Source organism: Halichoerus grypus, chromosome 4 (genome assembly GCF_964656455.1).
Source record: "Halichoerus grypus chromosome 4, mHalGry1.hap1.1, whole genome shotgun sequence".
In the NCBI taxonomy this organism is placed as follows: domain Eukaryota; kingdom Metazoa; phylum Chordata; class Mammalia; order Carnivora; family Phocidae; genus Halichoerus; species Halichoerus grypus.
The window spans coordinates 430,476-455,361 of NC_135715.1; the positions used below are offsets into that span (position 1 = coordinate 430,476).

At 61.7% G+C, this 24,886-nt stretch overlaps 1 protein-coding gene across 2 annotated transcripts in view; it reads left to right on the forward strand.

Moving 5' to 3' along the window:
- The window catches only part of GAS6 (growth arrest specific 6), a 35,431-nt gene extending 13,387 nt beyond the window's left edge, over window positions 1-22,044 (forward strand). Inside the window, exons 4-15 of one of the 2 annotated variants that reach the window (XM_036092948.2) lie at window positions 601-663; window positions 5,846-5,968; window positions 6,684-6,806; window positions 9,968-10,090; window positions 11,095-11,216; window positions 11,612-11,730; window positions 12,082-12,271; window positions 13,854-14,018; window positions 15,090-15,258; window positions 18,322-18,494; window positions 20,375-20,603; window positions 21,586-22,044. In XM_036092948.2, coding sequence (XP_035948841.2) covers window positions 601-663; window positions 5,846-5,968; window positions 6,684-6,806; window positions 9,968-10,090; window positions 11,095-11,216; window positions 11,612-11,730; window positions 12,082-12,271; window positions 13,854-14,018; window positions 15,090-15,258; window positions 18,322-18,494; window positions 20,375-20,603; window positions 21,586-21,740 — 1,754 coding nt within the window. In that variant the 3' untranslated portion in view covers window positions 21,741-22,044. Of the gene's footprint in view, window positions 1-600; window positions 664-5,845; window positions 5,969-6,683; window positions 6,807-9,967; window positions 10,091-11,094; window positions 11,217-11,611; window positions 11,731-12,081; window positions 12,272-13,853; window positions 14,019-15,089; window positions 15,259-17,153; window positions 18,281-18,321; window positions 18,495-20,374; window positions 20,604-21,585 lie in introns of those variants that run through there. The other variant, XM_078070052.1, reaches the window with a different exon arrangement.
- The last annotated feature ends 2,842 nt before the right edge of the window (window positions 22,045-24,886 follow it).

Sequence of the window (24,886 nt, forward strand, 5' to 3'; positions counted from 1 at the left end):
AGCAGAATGATTTTCAGAGTAAGGGCAGTGTTTCCAAACGGGGGTCCACTTGAAATTGAAGTTTAACTCTCTGATCGTGGTCAGAAAACTCCCCGAATGTTATCAGTGATCCTTCAGTGCCATAGCAGAAGGAATCCCTGGGAGAGGCTGCAGACAGACCTTTGGACACAGAATTCTGCCTTTTTGGTGAAGGCATTTTCTTGCCTGCCAGTGTTAAAATGATCTGTAATAGGGGCGCCTGGGTGGCTCAGTCGTTAAGCGTCTGCCTTCGGCTCAGGTCATGTTCCCAGGGTCCTGGGATCGAGCCCCACATCGGGCTCCCTGCCCCGCGGGAAGCCTGCTTCTCCCTCTCCCACTCCCCCTGCTTGTGTTCCCTCTCTCACTGTGTCTCTCTCTGTCAAATAAATAAATAAAATCTTCAAAAAAAAAATTTTTTTAAATGATCTGTAATAACTAAAACTGAACTGTGTTGTTGCTTCAGCACCCAGTAAACATGAATAATCTCCTTTTCCAGAGGTGTCTCAGAGATGACGTACCAGTTCTAAGGTCCGTCCTGTCTCCTGTGACAGGAATGACGTGCTTTCCGTCTCTCTCTTGCAGACTGCATTAGTAAATATGGATCTCCGTACACAAAGAGCCCAGATTTTGTTACATGCGTTCAAAGTAAGTTTGTCTCCTTCCTGTCTTCCTCCAAGTCCTGTGGGTTTGGGTAACTTCAGGGTTTGCTGTGGTTTTCAGGGGTCTTGAATATTTCCGTCATCCTAAGAAGGTATAGCACCGGCCTGAGCTCTGCTCCTTTTCCGCTGAACTTTCTCTCTTAAGCAAGTAAGGTCTGATTTTTTAAATAGGCAAAAGCGCGTGCAGCGTGACATCTAACCCTTTCACAGGTGTGAGGAGCGGGTACGTCTCTGTGCCTCCCAGTCAAGCAGCTGGGCGCCCAGAATATTCTTAGACCTACTTAGGTGCACAGTCTCTTGGTTTTGCACACATGCTAGGTGAGTGTAGCTGTTCATCGGCCACCGCCGCGGGCAGGATGTCTTCCAGCTCGGCGCGTCCAGAGCCGAGCTGGCGTGGGTAACCAGAGTGCATTGCTGGACTTCAGGCTACTTCCAGTGTTTTATTATTGCAGACAAACCTCACACAGGTCAGAGTGTGTCTGCGGGGTGGGTTCCCAGCAGTAGGATTGCGGCCCCCAGCCCGCAGGCATCGTTCACTTGGACGCAGATCCGGCGGGGTGATTGGCCCCGTCGCCGTGTCTTTGCTAAGCTGATGTGTGTTTTTACTTTTTGGTCTCTTTCAATATCAACGGTGAAGAATGAGGGCTGCTCTTTCTGTTTATGTTTTTCTCACTAATGAGTGAAGCTGAGCTTTACGTGTTCAGAACCTTGTGTTCTTTTCCTGCAAGTGATTTGCCTGTTTTTCTCAATTTGTAGGAGCTTTTGATTCGCCATTTGTCCTAAAGGTAGCACAATTTTTCCTCAGCTCATCATGCATCTTTCTTAGTAGTAGTAATGTCACTTTAAACGATCATGCAGTAAAAGTGACTTTTTGCTTGTGGTTCTGTCACGTTTGAGCCAGGCATGGAAGAACGCTGCACCCACTGAGCTGGCACGGACTCTGGGCCTCGCTCGGGTCTGAGCGCCTCGCGAGGCGAGCTGCCGGGTCGCCCCGAGCCCCAGTGTCAGTACGTTCTCCGCAGGTGGGGGGCAGCCGGGCTCCGAGCGCACCACCCCTGCTGCAGAGCAGGGCTCTGGCTGCGTTCCACGTGGGGCCTGCGCCCTCCGGGGACCCAAGAAGGCAGGGGAGGACCCAGAGCCGCTCACGGGGCCTGGCCTGCGTGGGTGGGTGATGCCGCTGTGTCCGGACACCCACCTGTCCACGTGCTGGCCGCAGGCCTTGTCTGACTGGCCAGGTCCAAGCCCCGGCCCAGAAGAGCAGAGGAAATGACTGATTTTACTCAGGAAGGGGAGGGGAAGGTGGCCCTGCCGTTCAGCTCCCGTTCCCCTCTGACCTCAGGGCAGCCTCACATAGCAGGTGCAGAGCAGACTGGCCTCTGTGATTTTGGGTAGAAGTGCCTGTAGACTCGGGGTGGCCAGAACCCATGCCCATGCATCATGGGCAACCTGGAGCAAGCCCCCTCCCTCAGTCTCCCGGGGTTCGACCTGTGACCTCGGCCTCCGTGGGGTCAACCTGTGACCTCGGCCTCCCCGGGGACAACCTGTGACCTCGGCTTCCGTGGGGTCAACCCGTGACCTCGGCCTCCGTGGGGTCAACCCGTGACCTCAGCCTCCGTGGGGTCAACTTGTGACCTCGGCCTCCGTGGGGTCAACCCGTGACCTCGGCCTCCGTGGGGTCAACCCGTGACCTCGGCCTCCGTGGGGACAACCTGTGACCTCGGCCTTCGTGGGGTCAACCTATGACCTCGGCCTTCGTGGGGTCAACTTGTGACCTCGGCCCCTCCAAGGGCCGAAGTGACCTCAATGGGGCTTTAGGCAGACATTAGGAGGTGGGGTTTTCGCAGTTTTAGCTTTGTGTCATTTCGGCTTTTTTTTTAGCAATTTTTTTTATTGTTGTCAATTTGCTAAACCAGTTTCTTCCTTTGAAATTATGTATCCAAATTGATTAGATAGTTTTAGTTCCTGGGTTTTAGACTGTGCTTTTCCAGAGATTATAAACAATTACCTGGTGCTTCATGCCTCGTGACCACGTGAGGATGTAAAATCATCGAGCTCTTGCTCAAAGCGAGGCTGCAACAATCCTGGGCCACGTCGTGCCCACGTGAGAGATCTTGTGGTGTTAGAGGGACTCGAATTATCCGAACAGCAACGATTCGCTCTGAGTGGGCTTGAGGTTCTGTCCCGGTGGCGGGTGGCCAGGGTATGGAAGGAAGGGGTGTTCCTGAGCTGCCATTAGGAGGACAGATCTCCTGCCATCGCCATGCTGCGTGAGCTCCCAGCCGACCAGGACGCTGCCTCCCATGCCTGGCCTCTCCGTCCTGCCCCTGGGCCAGGCACGCTGTCCTCCATGGGTGCCCGTCAATTCTCCGAAGCCTGAGGCACCCCACAAATGCAGCGCCATCCTTACTGGGGACGAGGCCCCGAGGCCTGCCGCTCAGGAAGGAGGCACGCCCTGCCCGCCCCCCACCCCCAGAGCCAAACCCCCAGGCTGCCCCGCAGAAGTTGGTCTCAGCCCCTGAATGCGGGGACCATGAGGTTTCATTAGCGGGGTTTAGGCATTCTAGGCAAATTCCAAAGTTAACCAGCCCTCATGCCAAATGCACAGTTACGCACTTGTGAAATAACTAACTCTTTAACCAAATATGTCAAGTGGAGACACATACCATCGGCCTGCCCTCCCTCCCTCGGGGGCCCCTCCAGGCCCCTGCTGTGAGCAAGCTGGCCAGGACCCGGCACACGACCCCTCCTGCCCTCAGAGCCCTTCGGCGCTGGGCTTGACCTCACCCTCCCTGGCCCTTCTGCGCTCCAGAGAGTAACCCGCGGTGCAGCCAGTCCGGCGGCGTGGGGACCGCAGGGCTGACCTGCCAGGCCCCCGGGCAGCTGTGGGACGCGCTGTTCCCAGACCCCATTTCCTCATTCCTGCCAATTCCTACTTGCGTGCGGGTAGAAGGCATTTCCCTCGCCCTGCCAAAAACAACTGTGCAAGTGTCACAAAGCCCTTGGGGACGCTGTGTTTGGCCAACACTTGCCACAGCAGGAACCCGTTGACAGACGTGGTCCCAGTCGTTAAGATGCAGGCCAGTATGCAGATTCCCCGAGAAGTGGGACCCTCCCTGACAGGTCACAGACCTGCGTGGGACAAAAGGACGCAGCTCGGCGGAGTGTTGAGTCACGCTGCCAAGGGTGGACAGGAGACCTGGGGGGTCTGGGGATTGCAGGGCCGACGAGGCCCAGACGTGGCCCTGCTGGGAATTCGCTGCCGAGGACCAGGACCAAGCCCTGTGGCAGAAATTCAGAGCCCAGTCCTGGCGTTAGGCTGGAAATGTCAGTCATTTTAAGAAAGAAGAGATGAATTGGTGGTGAGTGCCCACCTGGCCAGCCTCCCCGCAGGACGGACATAGGCCTGAGCTCTGGGCTCTCGGTGGCCCTGTTGGTTCGGGCAGAGAGAAAAGCTGGAACGCCGTCACGGAGCCAGACAAGCCCCTCCACCGCGGCCCACCGACTGCATGGTTGCGATGGGCCAGTCACTTTGTAAATATGACAGAAGTGTTTGTACCCAGCAGGGGTCCTATAGGACGCGCAGCCCTGGAGAGGCGGATGCGGGCTGAGAATGTCCTGTGGCTGGTTTGGGCCAGTCCCGGGTGTCACCTGCCCTCCACGGCCTGGCCGGCCCCTCGCCCAGGCCTGGGGATGGGTATCAGCCAGTCGGCCTAGGAGGCCACAGTCCGTAGGGCTGCTGGGGAAATGTCCTCGTGGCCCTCCAGTGACAACCACCCAGAGTAGCAGGATTTGCCACGATTGTCACTGCAGCTGAAGGGATCTCGAGGTGGCTGTAAGTGCTCGGGTGTCACCTTCCCCTTCGTGCTGGCCCTCGGTTTGGACCTTAGCCACGGACCCTGTGCTGTCCAGGGGCTGGACGAGGCACGTGTCCACACGGGCGGACAGGACAGAAACGGGAGCTCACAGAGCCACCTCGAGCTGTTTACTGTCCACACGGGCGTGACAGGAAGGGCGGCCACGGCTTGTCAAGCAACAAAGGCATGAGCAGACCCACACGGGCTGGGAGGGACAACGAGCAGGCTGATCTGGAGCCGGAAGTCTCGTGGGCCTGCTGTGTGAAGGGCACGGTGGGCGTGGCGGAGGCCGGTCTGTGCCGGAGGGCAGTGCGGGCAGACAGATGTCAGGCAGCTCCCTCGTTGAGATTTCCCGAGACCTGGTCGGGGGGTGAGCTTCGGAGACTCAGGGCTGGCCCTCTCCCTACGGCCTGCCTGCCGGCCGGCCTGGCATCCCCTGCCCCCGCGGCTTCGGGCTGAGCGGCTCCGGGACAGAGGAGTCCCTCCCTGCCTGCCCACCCGCGCGGCCGTAGCCCAGCAGAGGCTTCTTGGAGCTCTGCTGTCCACCTCCAGCACCTGGAACGTGCGGCGCCCATGGGTGGGGCTCTGCCTCCGCTCTGAGGTCGGGGATGGTCCCTGGGAGCTGGAGCCGCAGCGGCCTATGCGAAGCTCTTCACACACCGAGCCCCTGGAAGGCGCTCCATGTGACAGTCTCAACCGCAGCCCCTAAAGCAGGTGGAAATTGTTCGGTGATTGATGCTCTGGGCCGGGTAGACCGCCGCCCGAGCAAGGGGGTCAGAGCAAACCGGCTGGCGCCCCTCTCTGGAAGGGCCAGGGCAGCCCCCCATCCAGTGACGGGTGTGGGGGTGCCCCGCAGCGGCCAAGCCTGGCGGGGGAGGGTGTTGGCAAAGGTCGGTGGTGGGGTTTGAGTGGACAGGGTGCCCGGGCCTGGGAAGGTGGGGTGTGTTCCTCATGTGATCCCTCGGGTCAGCCCGGGGTCAGTGGGCTCCTTGTGAGGCCAGAGCGTATGGAGTCGGGCCAGGCCCAGCGCTCTCCTCCCCTGCCCCTGGCCCGATGGGCAGGTGGCCACTGCTTCTGAGCTGACCTGGATCTCTTGGACCCGGACGAGGGTCTGGCCAGCCTGTCCCAGGGCCGCCCTCCTGCCCGGAGGCGGGGTCTGTGCCGCCAGCCTGGGCCTGCCGCGGGCCCGCCCTGCACTGCCCCCCCAGCTGACCCTTTTCTCCCTTCTTTTGTCTGTGCCGCCAGCCTGGGCCTGCCGCGGGCCCACCCCGAGCTGCCCCCCCAGCTGACCCTTTTCTCCTTCTTCTGACTCAGACCTGCCTGACCAGTGCTCCCCGAACCCCTGCGACAAGGAGGGGACCCAAATGTGCCAGGACCTCATGGGCAACTTCTACTGCCAGTGCAGGGCCGGCTGGGGCGGGCGGCGCTGTGACAGAGGTGAGAGGGCCCGCAGCCACGGGCCGGGTGGCGGGACTCTTGGGGGAGGGGCTGTGGCCGGTCCCTGTTTCCAGCCTGCCCTGCGCCCGGGGACACAGGGGGCTTGTTCCAGCTAAAGCAGGAACCCCAGGCTGTCCGGGGACCTGGCCACTCAGGGGCGGAGGGAGAGCAGGGGCAGGGATGCCCCCGGGGCCCCTCCAGCCCCCGAGAGCAGGAATATTCAGACAGTGTGGGAAGGCCCTGCTTCTGCCCCCAAGCGCTGGGTGCTGTCCAGTTTGAGAAGCATCGGCTGCTGGTGGTGGCCTGGAATGAAGGAAGGAGCCACCATTGGGCTGCCCCAGGGGGCTTGGTGTCTGGGGACGAGAGAGTTTCACGGCCAGCCTCCCCGTCTGCAATGGCGGGGGGAGGGGGGGGCGGGGATGCCCAGGACCTGGTTACCTCGGGTGGCCCCTTCACGGCGGTGCCGAGCCACCCCGGGCGGCAGGGGAGCTGCGCGTGTGGGGCTCGGCAGGCTGAGTCTGGCCAGATCCACCCTCTTCAGCCCCCACCCTCCGCCCGTGCACACTGCAGGCACGGAGCTGGCCCCGAGGGCCGTCACCGCCCCCAGTGCTGCGGGGTCTCCCTCTGCCCTCCTGCCCACGGCGCAGACGCGTGCCCCCCGGGGGTCGTGTGTCGGCTCCGGGCACTCCCCAGTCTCTCTGTGTCCTGTGCCCAGATGTGAATGAGTGCGGCCAGCAGAACGGGGGCTGCAACCAAATATGCTTCAACAAGCCGGGCAGCTTCCACTGCGCCTGCTACAGCGGCTACGCCCTCTCCCCCGACGGCAGGACCTGCCGAGGTAACGCCCGGGCCGCGAGCCCCTCCCTGCCTCCCTGTGCCCCCCGCCCCCCGCTCCTCCCCTTGTTGTTTGTGCAGTTGCCAAGTTGCCAGAGTCAGCCCAATGGCCAGATTGCTGAAGTTGGCAGTCCCGTGTGCTCCTCTGAGAGAGGCTCTGGGGGGGCGGGAAGAGGGTGGAGGGCAGCCTGCAGAGCACATGTCCGGGCATGTCAGCGGCCACGGGAGCTGCCCCAGCACCCGGCACAGGATGACTCACCGGGGTCTGAGGACCGGCCAGCCCAGCTGAGGAGACCTCCCTTGCTGCCCCAGGAAGGGGAAGCAGCTGCACGCCTCCGTGTGACCGGAGCCCAGGACGGAGCCCCGGAAGCCCAGACAGGGGCTGGGGCGGGAGCAGAGCCTTCCTCCGACCCGGGAGGCACGCCTGTCCACGCCCGCCCGGCTTGCTTCCCCAGCGCCCCGACACCCGCTTCCCTCCGGCAGAGGCCTGCTGTCCACTGAGCAAAGCAGAAGCAACTCAGCCCTCCCTCAGTCTGGGGGCCCCGTGGCCCCGCGCCCTGACCACCCCAGAAAGTCTGCAAAAGGGGGGCAGCCCACTTCACCGGGGGCTCTCGCCCTCGCCGCCCCCCCCCCCCCCGCCCTCCGACACAGACCTGCTGGCATCTGCTGCTGGCGTGTCCCTGAGAGCCTGGACCTCTCTTCAGTGCTGCCCGCCTACCTGGGGGTGGGACAAAGTGCTCACGTGGTGGCCAGCGCCACAGGTGAACCTCTGAGTCGGACGGGACGAGGGGCCCCCTGCCCAGAGCTGCCGGCTGGCCCCGAGGCCAGAAGAAAGGGACGTCTGTGAGAGCGGCCGAGGGCGTCCCCATGTTGGGCACAAGTACTGAACACATTCGCCCAGTGGCCTCCGGATCCCTGTTCTCTGCAGCCCTCCGTTCGCGTGCGGGGTGCCCGTGCTGCCGGGAGCGTCCTCGGGGGTGGCTGATGGTGCCGAGTGCCACGCGGGAAGTCCTGCTCTAGCCTCCTCGGAAGCCCCTGAGAGGCAGAAGTCTACTTCCCACCCACTCCCCAAGTCTGTGGTGTGTGAGAGAGCCTGAGGGATGCCCTGCTTCCCAGCGCCCTTCCCCTCGGCGCCACGTGCAGGACAGGGCGGCGGGGTCCTGCACCCGCGGGTTCGGCGGCCGCTCTCCGTAGCATGACTGATTCATGATGAGCGTGATGGCAGGTGCCCACCTCCGCTGCCAGGTTTCAGGGCGTGCCTGCCGATACCAGCTCACATACACCCTTCCTCTTGACCATCACCTGTTTCTCTGGGGACCCTGGACCCCAGACCCAGCCAAAAGAGGAGGCTGTGGGGAACGAGGAGCCTTGTCACTGTGGTACGGACTTCCCATCTTCTCCTCGGTCAGACCCTGAGATGCTGGGAAGGAGGGACTGGGGTCGCTGCACCCCACTTCTACAGCCCGCCAGCATCCTGAGACCAGGGGCTCGGGCCTCTCCATCGTCTCTCCTCGGCTGCAGGAAGGGATCTCCAAGCCGCGTGGCAGGGAGGTGGGCCGGGTGGGGCCTCTCCTGGGGGAGAGCCGATGAGGCCCCGGGGTGAGTGGGGCAACAGGGAGCAGGGCCTGTTTGGGGCCACGGGGCCACACGGGACTGGGTCTAGGCTCTCTGTGCCCGTGCCCGGTGCCAAGGCCACGCCCTGTGTGCTGCATCAGCTCTCCCGGTCACTGTGCTCTGCGGCGAACGGTCGGACCGCAGCAACTTAAGGGGCCAAGTGCTGGCAGGGTGCAGGGTGCAGGGGCCAAGAGCCCGGGGTCACAGCCCTTGGACAGAGCTCGGCCCCATGGGCCCCCAGCCCCACCCACCATGGCTCTGTGGCTGTGGCTGATGGCCAGTGTGGGAGAAGAAGCCAGGGTGGCGTGGGGCCGAGTGGGCACGTGGGGTCCAGAGCTTCGTGCACCGTTTCCTGTGGGGAGGGGATGGCCTGGGATGCCCTGATGTGCTGGAACAAGGCAAGGACAGGAGGCCCTCCCTGGTGCTGCCGCCGGCCATCCTGCAGGGCCCTGGGATTTGGGGAGACGCAGGCTCTCGGGCCCTCCCGCCACCACAAGCGCTGCGGGGGCTTTGGTGAGCTTCTGTGCAGCGGCTGAGGCTGAGGGAGACCTGCTGCCACAGTGGCGTCTCACGGGCTGGGTTTGGAGAGCTTCACGCTAACCAGGCATCCTTTGTGCGGGGCCCGTGTCCTGCAGCCCAAGTGTGAGCGCGGTGCCTGCCCAAGGGCGGTGCCCCCCCAGGTGTGGCCCGTGCCCGTCAGGAGCCAGCACCCACCTGCTGACGGGCGGAGGCTCCTGAGCTCCTGGACGTGGGGCTGGCTCAGCCTGGCTCTTGGGCTGAGACAGAGGCTCAGAGGCAGACGGACAGAGTGAACCCAGCGGCGTTCACACTGCCTCTGGGGGGCACCTGTTGCTGCCCTGGCTTTTTCCCACTGTCGGTGAGCGACCTGCTAGGGTTTTCGTGTTTGAGAGCCTGTGTTTGTTGGTAAGCTGCCCTCGTAAAGAGTTAGGGATCGTTGTGAGGCTCTGTGACACAGGGGTTATTCGCCGTCTGAGGAATCCGTGTTGTTTGAAGTCATAATTGCACTTTCTAGACACCCCTTCTGCCCTGGCGGAAATGGGTTTTTAACTGCAGAGGTTTTGGACTTGTTGTTTGCCAAGGTGGCAGAATGGATGGAGCCTCAGGAAGAGCCTCGATAATTGCTCATTACTGTGGTGTTTGATTTCCATCAGAGGGGCCTGGTGTGTGAATGGACCAATCGGCATGGGGCTCCAGGGACCAGGGGCACCTCCATTCAGGAGGCCCCGGGGATTCCTCCTGCACCTTCCTGTGCCCGAGCACTCACCCCCTGCACAAGCACAGCCCTATCCACCGGTCTGAGGTGAACCTTGTCACCTGGGATCCCGGTCGGAAACGCCCCCCGCCCCCCACGCCTGAGCCTGGGGCTGCAGGGTCCAGTGGATGGAGCGAGGGGAGGAGGGCCTAGGCAGCCCAGGAGCTGAGCTGAGCGCCGCCCAAGGCTGTGGCTCACGCTGCAGCACCTCCCTGACCAGCCGTGGACTGGCCACTGGCGGAAACAGCCCTGGCCAAGTGCTCTGCTTTCTCCTGCAGATGTGGATGAGTGTGCAAATGGAGCTGCCTGTGGGGAGGCGCGCTGCAGGAACCTGCCAGGCTCCTATTCCTGCCTCTGTGACGCGGGTTACGCGTTCAGCTCCCAGGAGAAGATCTGCCAAGGTACCCCTCCACACACATGCACGCCGTATGCCACACTCACACCTGTGAACACGTGTGTGCTCGTGTGCACATCCATGCACACACAGCACATGTACACGTCACATGTGGCTAACACACATGTGTGTGCACACACTCACACCTGTGAACACGTGTGCTTGTGTGCGCATCCATGCACACACAGCACATGTACACGTCACACATGTAGCTAACACACGTGCGTGTGCACACACACCTGTGAACACGTGTGTGCTCATGTACGCATCCATGCACACATCACACGCGTGGGTGTGCGCACACACCTGTGAACACATACAAGCTTGTGTATATGTGTGTGCACGCCCATGCATGTGCACACACATCACCCATGTGTGCATACCATACACATATGCATCCCCAGGTGCCTCTTCATGCAACAAGGCACCTTCTCCAAACTGCCGCGGACACAGTAAAGATTTGAGGAGGAGGGACCCCTGTGCCTCTGTGACAGATGAACCTCTAGCCAACCCTCAGGTCAACCTGCTGTGTTTGGGGACAGCTAATGAGCACTCCCCGTGTCCAGTGGGGAGCATAGAGAGGGCTTGTTTTCTTACCAGTCTTCCTGCCCTTCCCTTCCAAGGGGAAAGTGGGGTGGCCCAGCCTGCACACCCTCCACACCCTCCTCCGTGTTCCCTGCAGGGTGTCCCTTGGGCCCCTGAAGCAGCCGCAGGGACACCTGCCAACGGCACCAGACCCTTCAGACCCTCAAGCCAAGAACTGCATAGACGTGGTTTGTGCACTGACCTGGTAGCTTGTTCCTTCAGCTGGAGAAGAAGCAGAGGAAGAGACCACTGACCAGCCCTGCACGTGGCTGCAGAGCTGGGGGAGCGCAGGGTGTGGCCTGGGGGTGGGTGCCTCCTGAGTCCCATGCTCCGGAGCTCATTTTCACGGTGAGCACACCATGGGCATGATCAGAGCGATGGCGTGGGCGCTGCCCATGGTGAAGTTTGCCCGTCTCCCTGTGGCAGATGTGGACGAGTGTGCGGACGGGCGCTGTGCGCAGACCTGCGTCAACTCCCCGGGGGGTTACACCTGCCACTGTGACGGGCGCGGAGGCCTCAAGCTGTCCCCGGACATGAACACCTGCGAGGTAGTGTCCTCGGGAAAACAGGGCCACCAGGAGACCTGGTGTCCCTGGGGCCGGTGGCGGTGCGGGACGGGATGTCTGTCCCGTGCATGACATCTCGAGGGCAGCTCCCCACCCACAAGTGACCCGGTGGCCTGCGCCCAGAGCACACACTGCCCTCCCTGTCCACGCGCTCGGGCTCCGGGACACGTGTGCAGTCAGTCTCCTGATTCGCCGGCCAGACCGCTGCTCGGCTCGCACCTGCCGGTCTCCGGGCTGTAACAGGCTCTGGGTTTCGGTCAGAGCCCAGCTGGCAGGGCGGCAGAGATGGGGCTCCGCTGCGTCCTGACAGACCCCCGTGACTGGGAGGGGCTGTCCCGGGGGCGCCCCGCCTGACACCCCTCGTTCCCATCGCACAGGATATTTTGCCCTGCGTGCCTTTCGATGTGGCCAAAAGCATGAAGTCCTTGTACCTGGGCCGCATGTTCAGCGGGACGCCCGTGATCAGACTGCGCTTCAAAAGGCTGCAGCCCACCAGGTGAGAGGCAGCTCACGCAGCGCAGAGCAAAGCACAGTGGACGGGAGCCCGAGGGACGGCCGGCCCGACGCTCCCGGGGACCGCAGACCCCCAGGCCATGCCCCGGGCAGCACCCCAGGGGTCCTGGCGGTCGGCCCAGTCCCTGCCCAGCCACAGCAGCATGGTTCCAGCTCTGGGCCTCCAGGTCAGCATGGGAGCCCGCCACTGCGGGGGCGCTGCTTCTGGCACCCAGAAAAGCGTCCCAGGCTGCCCGCACACCTGTTCTTCCCCGGCTGTCTGGGTCTCATGGGGCAGGAGGCCGTGAGCCGCCAGCCCGTGTGTCACCTGGTTGTTTCTTGTGCTGGCACTCAGGCTGGTCGCCGAATTCGACTTCAGGACCTTTGACCCCGAAGGCGTCCTCTTCTTTGCTGGAGGCCATCAAGACAGCGCCTGGATCGTGCTGGGCCTGCGAGCCGGCCGGCTGGAACTACAGCTCCGTTACCACGGTGTCGGCCGCGTCACCAGCAGTGGGCCTGTCATCAACCACGGCATGTGGCAGACGGTGAGTGTGGCCACCACCGCCCCCCAGGCCGGCTGGGGTCGGGGGCTCCTGGGGGAGGGCCCTGGCATTTGCACACCCGGCAGTTAGTGGACACCACACAGGCCCCCTGCTCCCGGGAAGTTCACAGTTGATGGGTCAGGAGCTGCAGTCTCAGCGAGGCTGTTCCCCCGGGACACTGGGCTGTGTCCCGAAATGGTTCTGTTCCTCATAGCTGCCAAGAGCTGTGGGGGCTGCTGGTCACCCTGGAGCACACGGGAGGCCCCACCGCAGAAAACTGTCCGGTTCAGAATGTCCGTGGCGCTGAGGCTGGGGCCCCTGGGCTGAGGTCTGGGCACGGCTCCCGTGTCCGTGCGTCTGCGCCATCCTGGGACCCGGCTCCTGGGGCCTGTGCCATTCGGGCAGAAACCCAGACACACTCACACGCGGGCGCATCCTTCTGGAGAGCGCCCTGCCCACCCCGGGCCTGACCTGTCGGTCCTGCTGAGACCACTGCCCTGACCTGCACCCCAATGCCCAGACCACAGCAGTCTGTGACACACAGGAACCTTCCAGAAGTTCAGAGGCCCCTGGTTGGAAGTGGGCTTTTAGAAGTAAGCACTTGAGAGAGAAAAGCATTCTTCTTCCCTTTGGAAGTTCAGATAAAATGGGAAATTCTGAATAAAAACAGCGTGGACGTTTGCTAATCTCCATCCTGTGGTCAGGCCCGCTGCCTTCTTTCCCGAGCTCCTGAAGCACAGGTATTTCCAGAGTGGCGGGAGGGACACCGGCAGCAAAGCTCAGATAACACAGCAGAGCCGGAGGGTCGCGGCCGCCCTCGGGGTCGGGGGGCAGGCGCTCCGCACGGGCAGCAGGAGGGGCCCCAGGGAGGGAGGGGGCTGGAGGCGGTGCCCAGGTGAGGAAGCTGGGGGACGCATGACCCAGTTGGTACAGCTGCCCCACCCGAGGCATGAACTGGCCGCCCAGGGCGGGGTCAGCCCAGAAGCAGCCCCTCCGTCTCCCTCTCCTGACGCCGTCCTGCTCCCCCTCTTGACCACACTCTGACCCACGCACCTCCATGTTTCCCACGTTAACCAAAAAGGAAATTGATGGACTTCTGGGGGCTAGGAGGACACACAGAGTGTAGAGAGATGGGTTTTTACTTCTCCTGCATGGAAAGGAGGAAAGAATGCAAACTTGTGGAGTGAATCCACACGCCCAAGCAGCATCCCGTCTGTGCCCGGCACCTAATTCCCTGCTGGGATTCAGCAGCGTGCCCTCCTGCCCTCAGTGGGGTGCCGCTGTGCACAGGGGAAGTGAAGCGCCAAAGTGGGAGGCAGTGGTTCAGCCGGATTCCCGCTCCCTGGAAGCAGATCGTGGCGGGGCTTCGAGAAGCTCCTGAGGGGCCCGGAGGAGTGGCCCCCAGTGGCTCCCCGTGGAGGAGGCTTGAAAGGAGAAGCCAGGCTGGGGGGCCCGTTAGGGCCTGGAGGGAGGTTGCGTTGGCGCGGGGGACAGCGAGAGTGCAGGCGATGAGGTTGCTCCCTGCCCCGGGGTGATGGGGCGCTTTTGCAAGGTGCGCCCCCCTCACGGCCCTGGTCTTCTCCAGATCTCCGTGGAGGAGCTGCACCGGAATCTGGTCGTCAAGGTGAACAAGGACGCTGTCATGAAGATCGCGGTGGCCGGGGATCTGTTTCAGCTGGACAGAGGGCTGTACCACCTGAACCTTACCGTGGGAGGCATTCCCTTCAAGGAGAAGGACCTGGTGCAGCCTGTGAGTACTGTCCTGAGCCGCGGTGTGGGAGCCCAGGCTCCCGCAGAGGACAGGCGTGGCCGCGGGCTGCCGTGTTTCGCGCTCACCACGCCCAGGCAGCGGTTTCCCGGATGCACCATGTGTCCCTGTGAGACTCGCTTGAGTTTTCATCTGAAGCGATAATAAAAATGCCTGTTTTGCAGTGGAGATAAAACACAATGAAATTATTCTTTACCAAAAGGAACGGTCAACTTTTTTGGACAATTCCCAAGAACATTTGGGTTGTTAACCCTGCCGGGATTTCCACAGGGGAGAAAGACTAATGGGGAGGTCAGTACTAGTCATCCCCCAAAGCCCTGCCCGGCCTCAGCCCTCACCCTCGTCAGGATCCCTCCGTCACCCAGCATGTGGACGGCCGGGGCCAGAATCCGCCACCCTGTGACGGTGATTCCCACACAAATGGAAGAAGCGGGTCACGGGCACTTTGACGTTCCTCTGGTGGGAGGTGTTGGCCTGGCCCTCCCTGCAGGGGTGGGGGACGATGTCTTCTACGGCCCGGGGCATCAGACCCCGTTCCAGGCTCCCACGGTTGCTGTTCACACCTCCTCATTTACAGACCCAGGCAAGAGTGACCCAATCTGCTCTAAACCGTGTAGCAAGTTCATGGTGCACTGGAATTAGCCGCTCAGCCCCCAGACTCATTTCCGGGGGTACCAGGCACCACGTGTACCCTCGTCCACGTCCTGCCAGTGGGCGGTCAGCGCTCTGCTTTGGGAGTGAGTGGGCAAACCCAATGCAGCCAGAAAAGGTGGGCATCCTTACAGGGTGCACAACATCCTTACCTTGCTTGGGAAGAGGACCCACACGAGTGCAAGGACTCATTCTGTCCAGTGAGGAGCCCTTTCCGGAAATAAACAGTCTCCACAAGTAGGACTTGTCCATTTTGCAGTAGATTTGCACACGCCTGAGCCACGCATCCCATCCCTCTGACCAGGGTGGCACCAGCCACATGGCCTCCCGCCGTGGTGTCTGGGAGCCTGTGATGTGGCTACGTGGTCCTGGGAAGCCACTGGGATTTCTCTGTCCTTCCAGATAAACCCCCGTCTGGACGGCTGTATGAGGAGCTGGAACTGGCTAAATGGTGAAGACACCACCATCCAAGAGACGGTGAAAGCAAACCCCAAGATGCAGTGCTTCTCTGTGACAGAGAAAGGGTCCTTCTACCCCGGGAGCGGGTTTGCCTTCTACAGCCTGGATTACAGTAAGTCTCAGCTCCGGCGTGGGCACGGCCGTGGTCGTGCTTCTACACAGTATGCAGGGCAAATAGACAAAGCAGAAACAGCTTCCTCGGACAGCGGTGTCCAGGATGAGCTGATGACCCCACGGCCTGGGGCTGCCGCTCGGGGTGGCTGCTCCCAGTCAGGGTTTCCAGTGAGCCGGCGAGGAAGAAATGGCTGATGGGAGCAGATGTCCACCTTGCCTGTGCTGGGACAGCTGGGGTGGGCAGGCAGGTGGGACGGAAGGGTCTGAGGGGATGCTTGCAGAACGTCCTCGGACAAGATGAGCTTAGGTTTGTCCGAGCTCTGCTTGCAGTCACCAGAGCTTGTGAGGAAACAGGGGCAGCATCCGGAGATGGCAGGTGGCTGCCTCTAGGACTCCAGGGGGCTCAGGTGTTGAAGGGAAGAACCAGAGGAGCAGGGGCGGTGGCCGGCCCTGCCGTGTTGCCAGGACGCCGGGGCTCTCGGCAGAGCTGGGTCCGGCCCCGCCAGCGTTGAGGGCACGCAGGGGAAAGAAGCCAAACCTGCAGGAACAGCCCTTCTTGAAGCTCCCGTGACGTCCACGCACAGCCGAGGAGGTGGGGCGGGCGGTCGAGGGCCCCCCGCCCTGAGCCCACGCCCAGTGGACATCTGGCCGTCAGTGTAGCGAGAGGGGCTGCAGGGGTCCGGGGGCTGGCCGGAGGCCCTCCCACCTCTGGAACGCAGGGCCCGTCCTTTCTTAGCACAAAACACAAGCCTCTTTCCTTTTATTACCAAATTCACTTTACGATAAAAACTCATCACCCTAACATGCTGACCAAGGAGCAGTCACTTAAACACACACTTTACGTGGCACGAATTGATGTTCCGAATCACCAGGCTGTGGGAGCTCCCGGATGCTGGCGTGAACCCCGTGAACAGCGCGGGTCATGGCGACAGCTAAGCAGTTCTATTGTCTGACTCTGGGCTCCGTGGATTTTCCCTAATCCCTCCCTTAGTTAGCTTCAAAATTAACCCTGATTCTTGAGCACTCACACGCTGGAGCCCTTAATGGTCACTGTGCCTGGAGAGCGAGGACAGCCGTGTACGGGGCCCAGGGAAATGTGCGGGGTCTCTGGTGGGTTCACGGCCCAGGTCCCTGCCACACGGCCCACGTCCAGAGGCTGTCTGGCTGGTGGCCCTTAAGGCGCCTCTGCTCCCCGCCTCTGGCCAACACCCTGGTGCAGACAGGCTCCCAGGGGGCTGCGGCGGCTGCTCCCCAGGGCCATCCCAGGCTCTGCCCTGCCTCTGTCCACGTGGCGCTCGCAGCCCCTCTCTTCCCAAATGGCGAGCTGGTTGTGTTAAATTACAACCCACACCCCCTCTCCAAGAGGACAGGGGCCACACCCCCTGCCACAGCACCCCCCCACGCGTCCGCTCCAGCACCTGTGGGCCCCCCGGCTCAGAGGACACGGGGCCTGCTCCTCCTTCCTTAGTGAGGCGGCCATCCCCTCAAGACCTGGGGTCACCACCCCTTTCTATTTTTGCTTTAATGGCCAAAACCATTCCTGTGCCATTAAAGGTATTTCCGAGAAAAGAACCACCCAATACAATACACATGTTATTCCTTTGGTTTTCATGGTTATGCAGAAAATCTAGAACATCGTCATAATATTTAATATAAAATCTCGCCTGTAAAGCACTTCATGACCTTTCCTCGAAGCATCATCCCCACTTCCTGTGCTGGGACACAGGCCTGGGCAGAATCCGCAGTGGCGTGTCCCCTTACGTGGAACACCACGGTCCGCGCACGCTTCTGCAGCTGGCTTTGTCAGTCAGTTCTATGACAGCAAAGGCCAGAGGGTATTTAGAACTCTATGCATTTTTAATAAACCTCCAACGATACCATTTTGTAACTCAGAAGAGCCTCCTTGGGACGTCCCAGTCTGCACCCCGCAGCAGCTGGAGGTGGGTGACCTCACTCCCCCCACCCCAAGAGGCCCCCAGCACAGCAAGGCCCCAGCATCGGAAGCACTTCCGACCACACCATGCGCCTGGTCCCGTCACGGGAAAACTCAGTGCCAGGAGACACTCCTCTCCTCTGATGGAAATAAAGGCAACACTTGGCCACAGGGAAGATCGCTGGTTTTTTTGGTTTTGTTTTTGGTTTTTTGGCTGCTTTTTCCAGTTCTGCGTGCACTCAATTCAGTGGACAATTATCAGGAACGGACCATAGCAGACCCCGCTTAGGGCCGGGAGACCCACCGATGGTTCGGGGTGCTCGCAGTCCAGTGGAACCCAGGTCGTGGTTCACCTCGGCGCCAGCCCACGCGCGGCAAGGGCGTCTGAGCTCCCACGGACGCAGCCCCTGCTCCGGCCTCACCCGCCCGAGCGGGCTCCTTCGTCGGGACGTTGACGGTCTCTGAGACAGAAGCACCCAGGCCGTGGGGCGGAGGGTGTCTTCGCGTGTTGCCGTCAGCAGACGATTCGAGTGTATGGAGGACGTGCATTGTATTTGCCCCCAGAGAACCACGGTCCAGCCCTTTCTACCAAAATGTTTTCTGGAACTGTCCGTGCGAGATCCAGAGGGATATCCTACATGTCTTCCACTCGGACGCTCGTGCGTCCTCTCACTCATACGTCACATACGTAGACACAGGCGCCCAAGTGAGGGGTAAAGTGGTGGCAATGCTGCGCTCGCGGCGTGAAGCCGTGGGGTCTGAGAAGGGCGCGTGGTGCTGCTTGCCTTCTAAGGTCTTCCAAGCATGTCCGACTTGGTCGAGCCACCTGAAGGGTGCAGGTGAGATGCCGTGGGCTTGAGGGCCGGGCGCTCCAGCGTGTCCTGCAGGAGAGGAAGGGGGGATGCCAGGGAGGGGCGCCCACGGCCCACGGGGCACATGGTGGGTCAGGCGCTGGCAGCCAGCGAGGACACAGCCACCCCCGGGGGCCCACGTGCTCCCCAGTGGCCGGCTCCCTGGGGACAGGTTGTCCCGTGGCCTCGGCAGCGAGGCGGGGCCGACGGCTGCCACCCCCACTCACCGCGGCCGGCCCCGCCTGGATCCCCTTCTGATGCGCGGCCCTCACCGCAGCTCGGACATCCGCGGACGTCAGCACGGAAGCAACCTGGCAGATAGAGGTCGTGGCTCGGATCCGCCCCGCCACCGACACGGGGGTGCTGCTGGCGCTGGTGGGCAGTGACCACGTGGTGGTCCTCTCCGTGGCCCTGGTTGACTACCACTCCACCAAGAAGCTCAAGAAGCAGGTACCCCTCGCTGCTACCCCAGGCCTCCCCTCCCGGGCGGGTCCACACATTCTGCCTCGGGAGGCTGTCCCCACATCGCACGGCCCTCACGGGTCTGACAGCCGCAGGGCTGAGGACACTGCTGACCCGAGGTCGCCCAACAGCCTGGGGCAGAGCCGTGTGGGCCGTGGCCCGGGAGCAGTTATGCGGTGGGGCACCTTCCCACCAGACAGTCGGCCGACATAGCAGTTTAGAACAACGTGCGTGGGTCGGTCACTCACCTCTGTGTCACACCACTTCACTGACCAGGGCAGACTTCTGGTTTCTCCCGCACACTCAGATGTGCCTGCCTGGACCGAGCCCCTGGGTGCTTCAGGCCTGCGTCCAGCCAGCCCTCACACCCAACCAGGTCGACCACCGCTGTGTGGGACCCCCTGTTTGCTCAGGGAACAGCCAAGGGGCAGAGGAAGGAGCTTTCATTCGCTCGCCTCTGTCCAAAGTGGGCGGACCTGGCTGAGCGGGAGGGTGCATGCACCCCTGGCCAGCCTGCCCCGCGGTCCAGCGCTAGGCTCCCCGGACTGGGAAGTAGCAGGCCCGCCGCAGAGCCCCCACCACCGAGCACTCGTCCACACACTGTCTGGACCTGCAGACAAACAGCTCGGGCACCCACAGGGCGCTGCCGACCCTCCCAGGGCGCGAAGAGTGAACGATGCTGGGCCAGCTGTGTGACCGTCCCCTGTTGTGTCTGTCCCCTGCTGTGTGTCCGTCCCCTGCTGTCGGACTGTGTGTCTGTCCCCTGCTGTCAGGCTGTGTGTCCGTCCCCTGCTGTGTGTCCGTCCCCTGCTGTGTGTCCGTCCCCTGCTGTCGGACTGTGTGTCCGTCCCCAGCTGTGTGTCCATCCCCTGCTGTGTGTCCGTCCCTGCTGTCAGGCTGTGTGTCTGTCCCCTTCTGTCAGGCTGTGTGTCCATCCCCTGCTGTGTGTCCATCCCCTGCTGTGTGTCCGTCCCCTGCTGTTGGGCTGTGTGTCCGTCCCCTGCTGTGTGTCCATCCCCTGCTGTGTGTCCGTCCCTGCTGTCAGACTGAGTGTCTGTCCCTTGTTGGGCTGTGTGTCCGTCCCGGGCTGTGTGTCCGTCCCCTGCTGTGTGTCCATCCCCAGCTGTGTGTCTATCCCCTGCTGTGTGTCCGTCCCCTGCTGTCAGGCTGTGTGTCCATTCCCCTGCTGTGTGTCCGTCCCCTACTGTCAGGCTGTGTGTCCGTCCCCTGCTGTGTGTCCGTCCTCAGCTGTGTGTCCGTCCCCTGCTATGTCAGTCCCCTGCTGTCGGACTGTGTGTCTGTCCCCTGCTGTGTGTCTGTCCCCTGCTATTGGGCTGTGTGTCCATCCCCTGCTGTGTGTCTGTCCCCTGCCGTCGGACTGTGTGTCCGTTCCCTGCTGTGTGTCCATCCCCTGCTGTCGGGCTGTGTGTCCTTCCTATGCTGTCAGTGTTTCTGGCCCACGTTATCAGAGGTGAGTTCTGCCTGGGATGAACACCCAGTGCACGTGACCAGCTGTCTCCTGGGATGTTTGCCTTTCTGGTCCCGCACCTCTGGCCTCTCTGTTGTGGCTTATGTGGCATTTTCATGTGGAAGAAGTGGCCATGTCCTGTGTTCTGGATTACGGACACGCGGGCGGCACATGCGCTTAGATGGCTGGAGAGTACGGTACCCCTGACGCCTGGCCTGGGAGGGTGTTGCTGCCCCGTCTGTCCTCTGTCCACCTTCCACACGTGGAAGGTGAGTCCCACACCAGAGCACCACAGAATGCAGAGCCTCGGCCGCAGGAGACCAGTGCCCCCACGGCGGGCTCGGGGGGGCAGGGAGACAGGACAGGAAGCCCTCGTGCTCAGGTGCGTGTCTCCCCACAGCTGGTCATCCTGGCCGTGGAGGGTGTCACCCTGGCCCTGATGGAGATCAAGGTCTGTGACGGCCAGGAGCACCGAGTGGCCGTCTCTGTGCGGAAGGATGAGGCCACCCTGGAGGTCGACGGCACCAAGGGCCAGAGCGAAGTGAGCGCCGCAGGGCTGCGGGAGCGCCTGGCCGTGCTCGCGAGGCACCTGCAGGGCTCTGTGCTCACCTTCGTGGGCGGCCTGCCAGGTAGGGCTCCCACGGCTGCACCTCGGGGTGGGGGCACCCGCGGTTCCGGCCGTCCCCAGCATGCTCACTCCAGACTGGGCCCGGGTGTTTCTGTGTAGGGTGAACTTTCATTTTAGCAGAAGAGAAAATGCGGGTGCGTTTCTTGGCTGGCATCTCGCTGCCTTAGGGTCTGTCAGTGCTGGCTTTGCAGTTCGGGGGGTGAGGCTGGGACCACGCTTACCGGGATGAGCCTCGGCCCGAGCCTGCTGTCCCTGCGTCCTCCAAGAGCGCCCACCTGAGCGTGCATCAGACAGAGGCTTGGCCGAGCCTGTGGGGCAGGCCTAGCAGCCGGGGGCCTCGCTGGAGTCCGGGCACCCTGCTCCCGATGCACAGCTTCTGAGCACAGAGTCACCTCCAGCCCCGTGCTACCCAGGAAGGGGCAGCCTACAGCCACCTCCTAGACTGGGCCCCATGTCTGACCAGTGCAGTGCGCTTGCCCGTGGCCCTGAGCGGTCAGGGCAAACAGTAGAGAGCGGTCCAGGGCAGCCGCTGATGTAAGCCCCATGGCTCCCCCCGGCCCCCACGGCTCAGTGCAGGTCTCCACTTGCCGCTTGGGCCGGGGTTCCTGTCTTGGCTAGCAGACACAAGCTCCATTTAGTTTCAACAAACAAACCTTTGAAGAGGATGGGCTGGGAGGCTGGGAGCCCTGCAGCATGAGTGACTCATTTGTGCCGAGAAGGAGATCAGGTTGATTTAACTGATTCGACTGTCTGCGTGCACTTCCTGGGGCCGGGCAGGTGTTCAGCGCTCGCCTGTGGGCGTGTGACTGAGCTTTCCGGGCAGAAAGGAGTCCGTGTCCCGGAGGAGAAAGGCCGGGGATGGAGACGGCCCTCGGGTGCCCGGGAGCACCGTGGTGGGGGACGAGGAGGATGGGCAGCCCGGCCTCCAGACAGCCGGCCGCCCGCCTGCTAAGATGGTGTTTGTTCTCTCCCCCCTGGCCCAGATGTGCCTGTGACCTCAGCGCCAGTCACGGCCTTCTTCCGAGGCTGTATGACACTGGAGGTCAACCAGAAGGCGCTGGACCTGGACGAGGCCGCCTACAAGCACAGTGACATCACGTCACACTCCTGCCCCCCGGTCGAGCAGGCCGCCCCCTAGGCTAGCAGGAGCAGGGAAGGCCTGCCACCCCCAGCCGCCCGCGAGGCCAGCTCTGGACACTGCGCCCCGCAGGCTGAGTCTTCTCCAAGACTGTTCTTGCCTTGTAACATACGTGTATATAGTTGAGGGACTGATGTTAACCACCCAAAGCCACAGCCCGACCCCAGCGCGTCCCCCGTGTGGAGGCCAGGGGCTGCCACATGCCAGAGCAGACCCAGGAAAATAATTCTGTTATTTTTATTACCGAATGCTTCTTTCTGGCTTAAAAATATGGGAAATAAAATATTTACAGAACCCTTTTTAACTGTGCTGCAGCCTCCGCTCCTTGCTCGTTAGTGCCCAGCAGGGGCGTCAGGAGCCGGGCTCCTGAGTACCCGCCCAGCTCCACCCTCCCCTGCACCCCTACCCGGCTCCTGGCTCTGGGAGCCGCTGCCCTGCTCTCTGCGCTGTGGACACGACTCAGGCGGAGGCAGGGCCCCGGTCGCCCCTCCTGGCACAAGGCAGGTCAGCATGTGCTTCTTTCTCCCTGGACGAACCCATCTCGGTCTCCCATTTTCTCTGTATAAAACGGAAATCCCTGTTTCCTGTCTTCTGAGAAGCACATCTGGCTGGAACCCCTGGAATCAGCACACGCAGGTCCACCTGCGGCTCTGTGAGACAAGGTGGGCCAGACGAGCCTCTGGCCCCAGGAAGACCACCATATGGAAATGCATGTGGGGCCCTGGGCCCACCAGCACCCACAGAGGTCACGGAGGCCCGGGGCGGTGGTGGGGCAGACCAGTGTCGAGGTTGGAGCTCCAGCAGGACAGGTCCGTCTGCCTGATGTGATGGCCACAGGATGGCTGGCGGTCTCCGTCGCGGCGGGCGTCCATGCACAATGTGCCAGACAAGTTTCCAGCGTCCACTGGGGATTGGGCTCGAAGACTGAAGGGCTCCTCCAAGACTGAGATTCTCCTTTTTTAGATACCAAACCCCAGAGAATGTTCTGGGGCTGTGGGACAGGTCTGGGCTATGTTTCCTTTCAGATGTTACTCTGCGGATGGCCGCAAAGTGTCCCATAGCCCTGTCATTTCTCAGTAGGGTGTGATCTCTGCAAGCCGCATCAGCCCAGCATGGAGCAGTCTGGATTTCGGTGCCTGACAGCTGAACGTGAGTCTAGAAGTCACAACCTGACCCAGAGATGAGCATGTGCAGGAGGAAGGACAGAAACCTGAGGAGCACACCCACAGCTAAGGAATGAGCACACAGGAATCAAAGCAGGCCATGCAGCGAGGAGGAGGAGACACTCCCTTCCAGGTTTCTAGAAAGGAGGGCATGGCTTCGAGGACTGCACGAGGGGCCCTGCCTGGCTGGATTGGCAAGTGGAACGGCCCCAAATGTGCCCTGGTGGGAGCAGGTGAGCATCCCTCCTCAGCCGTGGCGGGCCTGCCCTTGAAGGGGTCTCCAGGATTCTAGAGGGGCTGGCCATCACAGACACCCACCAGGAGGGACCCCTCCCCGGGCCTGCTCACCTTGGAGATGACAGCAGGAGGTTGCAGGTGCCGTGGCAAGGACACAGGAAGGCCCACAGGCTCTGGCAGGCCTGGCTACTGAGGCTGACCAGGGGTCCCCGGCACATTCACCGTCTCCTTGGCACTCCCGGGCCCGCCCACAGCCACCTGTGTGTCCGGACACCACCACCGCCTACCTGACTGTGTCCTTTCTATTGTTTTCCTAAACATCTGGCAGCATCTTGGTAGAAGTTTTGTTGACTCACGACTGGAGAAAACTAGTCTAAGAAGTTCTTCAGGTGGTTTTCCATGAGAAACCAGGTATGCAAGGAAGCTGTGTCCTTGGAGCTGTGGTCCTGCTCTGAGCAACTATGTCCTCCTGAAACATCCATCTCCAGCCAAGGTCCTAGTGGAAGGGCCTCTACCCACGGCAGTGTGGGCTTTCCCACTCTCAGTCTGCAGCCAGGGCAGATGTATGTGTCTGCTTGTACCATCAGGGGACCCCAAACCCAGGCCCCCTCTGCTGGCTCTGGGATGGGCAGGCAGCTGGGTTGGAGCTGCAGGACACAGCCTCAGCTGTCCATGAGGGGGGTGAAAGCTCAGTTCCTGGGGGCTTTGGTGTTGAACAGGAGGACCAAGGTTTGGACGCTGTCTGCCCAATAAGCAGGAAGCCTCACCCTTACCCAGAGAGCCTCCAGCACCAGCTGAGCACAGCACTAAGAAGTGTGGGGAGTGAGGTCTGCCTGTGGCCTCCAGGAGAGCACCATGCCACCCACCAGCTGGCCTCACGAACATCAGGAGCCCAAAGCAGCTTTAGGGCCTGATCCATTTCTCAGCTTGTCACTGCACCATTCCCCATGGTGTTGTCTGGTTTCCCTCACTGTGGAGGCAGCTCTGGAATGTTCCTGTGGAATGTTCCCCTGGCCAGCACCAATCTCTCGAGAAGCCAGGACGGTCAGAGCCAAGAGCACACACACTGAGCTCCAGGACCCCGTAGACACACAAGAGAGGCCATGGCTCAGGGGCCTTCTGACCACCATGGGCTCATCTTCCGTCCAGGAAAGCTAGGCACAAATGTGTTTCCTGCTGTGGTTTCCTTAGACTTCCACTGGGCACCAGAGGTTATTCTAACTACTGCCAAGAAAAAGCTTATAGCCTGTAAAAAGCTGAATACAGCAGTACGTTCCCCAGCAGTGCCAGGCAGGTTGACACCCTTTCCACTATCCAACCATGCAGGGCTGGCTGTAGAGGACCCTGTGACAGATGAAGCTCCATGCCATCTGACTGTACGCCCTGGAGATGGGACTGGGGTGATTCTGACTGTGAGCCATGGAGATGGGGCTGGGGTGATTCTGACTGTGAGCCATGGAGATGGGACTGGGGTGATTCTGACTGTGCACCCTGGAGATGGGACCGGGGTGATTCTGACTGTGCACCCTGGAGATGGGGCTGGGGTGATGTGACTGTGAGCCATGGTAATGGGGCTGGGGTGATTCTGACTGTGCACCCTGGAGATGGGGCTGGGGTGATTCTGACTGTAGGCCCTGGAGGTGGGGCTGGGGTGATTCTGACTTTGTATCATGGAGATGGGGCTGGGGTGATTCTGACTGTAGGCCCTGGAGATGGGGCTGGGGTGATTCTGACTGTGCACCCTGG